This window comes from Phalaenopsis equestris, unplaced genomic scaffold (genome assembly GCF_001263595.1).
Source record: "Phalaenopsis equestris unplaced genomic scaffold, ASM126359v1 Scaffold000458, whole genome shotgun sequence".
NCBI classification, from domain to species: domain Eukaryota; kingdom Viridiplantae; phylum Streptophyta; class Magnoliopsida; order Asparagales; family Orchidaceae; genus Phalaenopsis; species Phalaenopsis equestris.
Window position 1 is genome coordinate 5532 of NW_018164899.1, and position 7045 is coordinate 12576.

General features: G+C 35.1%; 1 protein-coding gene across 2 annotated transcripts in view; it reads left to right on the forward strand.

The window, feature by feature from the left end:
• The first annotated feature begins 3103 nt into the window (after nt 1-3103).
• The window catches only part of LOC110027872 (putative D-cysteine desulfhydrase 1, mitochondrial), a 68357-nt gene continuing 64415 nt past the window's right edge, over nt 3104-7045 (forward strand). For both annotated transcript variants that reach the window (XR_002294383.1, XM_020729490.1), the window contains exon 1: nt 3104-3390. Coding sequence is in view for 1 of the 2 variants with exons in the window: in XM_020729490.1 (XP_020585149.1) it covers nt 3130-3390 (261 nt within the window). In the remaining variant the exon portion in view is untranslated. The remainder of the gene's footprint in view (nt 3391-7045) is intronic.

Sequence of the window (7045 nt, forward strand, 5' to 3'; positions counted from 1 at the left end):
TATATATATATATATATATATGCATATGCAAATGTGGTGAAGAAACTTATACACATCTCTTTTTTTATTGTTCTTTCTCCCAAGCTGTCTGAATAATGATTAAGAGACATTATCATGTAAATTGGCCGCATATATTCATTATGGAAGATTTTTTGGCTACTTGGAAATATTCACATAATCATGATAAAAAGCTTGCTTACTTTCCTTTAGTTGTTTTATGATTTATATGGTCTGCTAGAAACACCCACAAACATGCAAACTCTCCACCCAATCCTTCCCTCACTGTGTCTCATATACTATCACACTATTTTAAAGCTTCCTGTAATTTATGTACTGCACTACCTGTTTCTGTTATGGACAACCCCCTACCCATGGTTGGATTAAGGTCAATATTGATGGGAGTTGGACTCCAAATGCAGTTGGTTTGGGAGGTGTTTTTAGAAATTATATAGGTAAGTTGCTTTGCTTCTTTGCTTCACCAATTTATGCTCAAAGCCCTATTAAAGCTGAATATTGGGTTGTTCTGTTTGCTATACAAATTGTGGTGATCTTTACATTTCCCAAGCTAATCATTGAAGAAGATTCTATGATTTTATATAATATGTTGACAAAGTTCACTAAACTCATGTGGAATTTAGTTTGTCACTTCAATCGAATTTGGCATCTTATCTCTTCTAATCAGCTCCAGGTTCAGAGTACTTTTATTCACAGGGAGGGCAATGTCCCGACTGATTGCTTGGCTAAGAGAGGCATTGTTGGGGTCTCTGTGGGTTTGCAACCCCACTCCCTTTAAAGAGACTTCTGCTTAGGGATAATCTAGATACATACCTCTTTTATCAGACTTTGATGCTTTGATGTTTCCTTCGTTGTCTGGTATCGTTTTTCAGGCTCCCTATACTGATTATTATGCTTGTCTGCTGGGATACACCCTTGGATATGAACTGTGTTTGTTGTTGTCATTTGGAGGATCTCTTTCAACTGTTTTTTGCTACAAGGATTTTATTTCCTGCTACATGGTGTTGTCTTTGTTCTTTACTGTTGCTGTGAGTTTTTAAAGATTGAGGCTTCTCTGTTTACAGGAATAAATGCCTGAAGCAGCTCTTGGCTTTAGATTTTCTGAACAATTTCTTTGGTTTTGAGTTTATACATTTTGGGTATACGACCTCCCGTAATTTGTTTTCATTGTGTGTGTGTGTGTGTGTGTGTGTGTGTGTGTGTGTGTGTGTGTGTGTGTGTGTGTGTGTGTGTGTGTGTGTGTGTGTTTGTTTGTGTGTGTGTGTGTGTGTGTATTGTTTTCATCATGTATAGGTCAGTTTTTGCATGAGTTTGTTTTGGACTGCCACCGATGTTTGAGGTTTTCACTTCTAAGGCTGTATACAAGGGTCGAGTGGTATCCCGACAAAATCTTGCTCCTAGGATGGTGATTTTTCTTTCTTCTACCCCTCCACATCCTTTCAACACAGCATTCAACCACCCCTTCCTTGTCGCAGCTGCCTACAATATCGCTTCTTTGTTGTTTACCTGCAAGTCCAGCTACTATCTCTTTTCCAACTTGCTTTCACTCCCAAAAACTCACTTCAACAACTCTCATATCTTATCCCATCACACGAGAACAACCGCTCATTGTTGTTCCTACCACCCCAGCAGCTACTGCTCCCTCTCCTTGCTATCACCAACCCCAAACGACCAAACCCTTTGTTGTCATTCCTACTTGCTTCTTGCTACTTGCTTGTTGTCCAGAACCTCATAAACATCCGCCTTGTTGTTCATGCTTGCCTACTACCACTTTCCACCACCTAACTATCTTCTAGACCTTCACCACTTACCTCCACCACCCCTTTGATCTAACCCTAGTAGGAGTTGGTGACGTGTTTGTTGCAATTTTATATATTTTTTGTGTAGTTGTAAGTTCCTATTTGATTTTTGAAATAATATTTGCTTCTCCTATTGATGTTTAGTTAACTCCAATATCACAAGGTCCGTACTTTTGAAAACTTCTGTGAGTTTCACAAGAAGCATCACTAGGTTTCACTCGATCTTTGAAGAAGTGGATCCGGTAGATACCTTCACAGTGATGACCCCTGGGTCTTTTACCATGAGTGTTATTGTATTTGTCGAAATTTTTCTTCAAACAAAGCATATGTAAGAGAGAAAGTGACAAGCAACTTAAGATAAAATTGATAACAAAAGTTGGCTGGGTAGAAATTCAACAAGAAAATATTTCTTCATTTATATGCCTCATATCTATTAGATCGATGAAATGTAATTTTTTTCTTATTATTTAAGACAAGAAACTTGTGTGCTATAAATTTCTATTTTAATTCAGAAGGAGCTAACCTCACATCATCAATAAGAACACTTTCATTCATATTTCTTATATAAATTCCATTATCTAATTGTTCTTTTAAAATCTAACACTATAAAATAAACTATATTTACATTTCATTTATATACTTGAAGAAAATCCCAGTCCACGACATATCCCTATTTTTTAATATTTTGTTTCTTCAATTTTGAAACTTCTCCAGGCTCATCTACTTTTACATCTTATGATTTTGACATCCTAATTTCTTATTTTATTACGCCTCCAGGGCTCCCTATTGGTGAAAAAAATATTGTGTTCGGAGTTCAGACATAATACTACATCTGGATAACGGATGCGATGCACCAGACATAGTGCAGGAGAAAAAAAAAAAATCTCCTTCGGTGTCTCCGTCCGAAATCTAAACACAATATTTTTTTGCTATTGGAGCTCTTTTTTATTTTCCTGAATTTGCTATAATTTGCTCTGTAGAGAACAATATTTTAAAGCCTTTAAACAATTACGTTTGCTAGAATTATGCTCATACTACATTTTAATTATAATATGTGAAATAAATTATAAAGTATTCACTAATTAAATTAGTTTGTTCTTAGTTTAGTCCTACTATTATACAAGTTAAAATTGAAATCATGAAAGAAAATAGAAAAAAAAAAGACGAAATTATGCGTCAGTTTTCAACCACCAAATTTTCCCAAGAAATATAGATGCCGAAGTTAAAATGTACTAATTATTTTTTTTTAATGGTCTGGTGGACAAAATAATAATTTTTGACTTATTGTTGGCATTTTAGAGGAAGAAGACAGAAGATGAGTTTATCTCTGCTTTCACTCTACTGCTCCTCAGCCTATATCGTCGTCTCTTTGGCCGCATCTGCGTCCAGTGCGAGAGTTGCTCGGCATCCCTTTCGTAACAAGAAGGCGAAGTACGTATCCTTGGTTCTAATGGAAGACCGCGAAGCCAAGCCTATCGATCTGGTGGGAGGATTCTTGGCGAAGAAGCCCTACAGTCCTCCCTCCTGGGCCTCCCATCTCAATCCCATTCCTTCCCACATATACTCTCTGGGACATGTGAGCCAATCTTTCATCCATTGTGTTTCTGCTGATGTTTTTCGTGATTTGGAGATTAGATTACAAGTTATTCATTCGGAGATTGATAATTCAGATAGCTAATCAAAATTTTATTTTTGCTATCTGGAGAGGTTACAAGCTAATCCCTCCAAAGTCAAAAAAGAGCTATCTCTGTACAAAGGGATGATGGATTATGATTAAGGTAGATTACTCGGACGTAATTAGATTATTAGGATGAGCTAAACTTTTAGACTATCTGTTAGAGTCAGATACTAAAAGCATATTTGGTTTTTCACATAATGTGAGCATACGGACTCTGAGCGTAAGGGTATGCCATTTACTTGTTAAACTAATGCAAAATAATCTGGGAGTGTCTTCTGAACTGTTATGGTGCTTCGATATCTGCATAGAAATTGTTGAAAACGCACAAAAAGAGCTGCCCAATATCTTCATAAGAATGCCTTAGCTAAATAAATAAAGGAAATATGTTTTAGATTATCAATTGCCGAGTAATTGCACACCTTAGCAGTATGTGTGCTATGATTTTCTTAATCATAGGGTGATTGTCTACCTGAGCAATATGTCCATACTCGTGCTGTCTCTTTTCATTACAATTATGCATTTTTTTTATTCATTAATTTTAGAATTAATAATTTGTTGTTCAGCACCTAGTTTGAAGCAAGGAATAAAATTCAAGATTTTTTGTCTTATTTTCTCCTATTTTTAGAAGTATTAGAGTTGAACATGGTTTTGAAAGTTTTTACAATGTAAGCCTAGAAATCCATCTCAAAACTCTAAACCACAAATAACATAAAACTAAAATATTGAAACTTGACATCTCCAACTATCGTGATTTTGTCCAATCGATGCCAACCCCGCTATAACTTGACTAGGTCCTTGCTATTAAACTTATCCCATCCTCCATTTGATGTTCCTCCCTAGAAACTCTGATTTGAACCATGCATTGTCATTATAGTTCAGATTCAATCAAATTAAACTTTGATACGTGTTCTTGGTTCCATATTGGCTATTTTTGCGCCACAAAGTTTTATCAACTAGATCCGTCAATTGCACACCCAAATCTATCCTCCTATCCCCTAGTAAGTATTTAATAACCCCCTCAACTGTGGATTCAAAAACATTGGAAAACTCACTTGCACCCACCTTCATTGTCCTGAGTTGGCACCAATAGCCTTTTCTCATTGCCGATTGGTTCATTATTTTGACTTCTTGAAAGATAGAAAAATAAGAAAGAGAAAAAAAGAGTGAAAACATTTAATACTCTGAAATCAAACATATTCCTATTCTTGCTTACGTTGAGAGTCTATTTCAATCAGATATTCTACTTATAGAAATAAGTTATAATATACTGCCTCAATTATCGAAGATAATATTGCTAAATGAGAAAAAAAAAATTTCTTTATCATGGCCTAAATTGCTCCACCTATTGTGTTAAGACGTGGGATGTGAAAAACGGTACGTGAAAAATCAAAAGTTGAAGTGCTTGTTCTTATTGTCTATGTCTTGACATTATGAAGCTAGATCATCATGATAAAGTGGTCATGAAGAATTCCGATGATGTTATACCATAATATTAGTCCATTGAGTGAACTCGAGTGCCCATAGTTTTTTGTTGGTTAGATAAAATTTACATCGTGAGCCACTCCGAAGTTTGTAAAAGTGCTGCTCCTTAGTCCTTCTTGAAGCCACATGATCTACCCCGTTGAATGGAAATTGAGATATTTGAAGCTTCCTCTATGTTTTTTGTCATCTAATCATAAGTTCTAAGATTGGTTTGAAAGCCACCAATTCAAAGAATTCCAACAGTTCAAAGAAATATACATACAAATGCACTGACTCTAATCAAATGACTCAAAAGTTGTTGCTTTTAACATATTGAATATCTAGATTGGTGGGACCCAACATGACTTAAAATTCCATGTGGTTTTCTATTGCTATAGAAGTTCAAATAAAGGAAGAAATGCCTTTAATACATACTGACACGAGCATTTGTCATCAAGGCAAATATTGGAGTTAAAATTTTCATCACTTCTACACTTGTTTTAAATGGTCGATGTATAATTGATTTAAGTCTAATTAATCATATGACATTTATTGTTTGACAAGTTTTAAACCTTAACCCATTTTTCTAAAATTTTGACTCCACGATCAATGGTGATTTTTGTGTAATTAGTCTTAGTTTTTGGTGAAGGGTCCTCAAACCTTGTTAATTTTTAAGCCTTGAGTCTATGTTAGTTGGTCCCTCATATTATAACTTTTTGTTTGTTTCTGAAATAACTACCATCTTTTTTTTGTTTTATTTTTTGTACATGATCATTGTGTTCTTAAGGACACTCAAATTTGGCGAATGATAGGTTATGGTGTCAAGAGAGGGAAGCTACATTACTTAGCTTAGAATTAAGATCATCTTGTAGATTATAATGAGATTTAGCAATAACAAGACCGCATCTATCAAAGAAGATTTTTAAGACTTGACATTAGTATCGATATTTGGGTCATACCTTATTTGGTTATTTATTTATTAGAATTATATGAAATATGACTCTTAATAGGGCACAATGGAAAAAAATGATTCATGCTGTCAACCCCACTCAGTGGGATAAATGCTTGTTGTCATTGTTGTTGTTGTAGTCTACCAAATACCTGACATGCTTTAATGAAATAGAATTTGAAGATATGTATTAAAAGAAGCCATGTTTCAATGGAGAGGGGGAGATATTAAAGGCTGTATTTAACTCATACAAGATTAGATCTCACTTATGATTTGAGTATATTCAGCTATTTCATTCATAATCTTACTGAGCAATACATGAATGTTGCCATGTGCATTTGAGGTATCTAAAATCTACCATAGGAAAGACAATTTTATTATCTAAAATTACAACAACAACAACAACAACAACAACAACTTAATCCCACTATGTGGGGTCGGCTACATGAATCCTTTTTCTCCATTGCGTCCTATTTAGTGTCATATTTTCATTTAGTTCTAGTAAATTAAGATCATTTTTAATACAATAAGCCCAAGTCTTCCTAGGTCTACCTCTGCCTTTCTTAACACAAGTCGAATTTAAAACATCTACTCTCCTAATCGGATCATCTAATGGTCGACGTTTAATATGACCAAACCATCTAAGACGACTTTCTCTAATTTTGTCTGTCACAGGAGCTACACCAACCCTATCACGAATATATTCATTCCACATTTTGTCTCTAAGTGTAAAGCCACTCATCCACCTAATCATTCTCATCTAAGCAACACTTAACTTATTATTATGCTTCTCTTTTAAAGGCCAACATTCAACGCCATAGAGCATTGCAGGTCTCACCACCGTCTTATAAAATTTTCCTTTCAGCCTTAGCGGTACTTTTCTATCACACAAAAGGCCCGAAGCATTCCTCCACTTCAACCAACCAACTTGAATTCTACTATTAACATCCCCATCTATATCACCATCGCTTTGGACAACGGACCCAAGATATCTAAATCGTTCACACCTTTTAATAATTTGATCACCCAAAGTCACACTTCTGTCACTAGAGCTATTACTACTAAAATTACATTCCATGTATTCAATTTTAGTTCTACTCAAATGAAGGCCTTTAGACTCCAATGTAGACCTCCATAATTCAA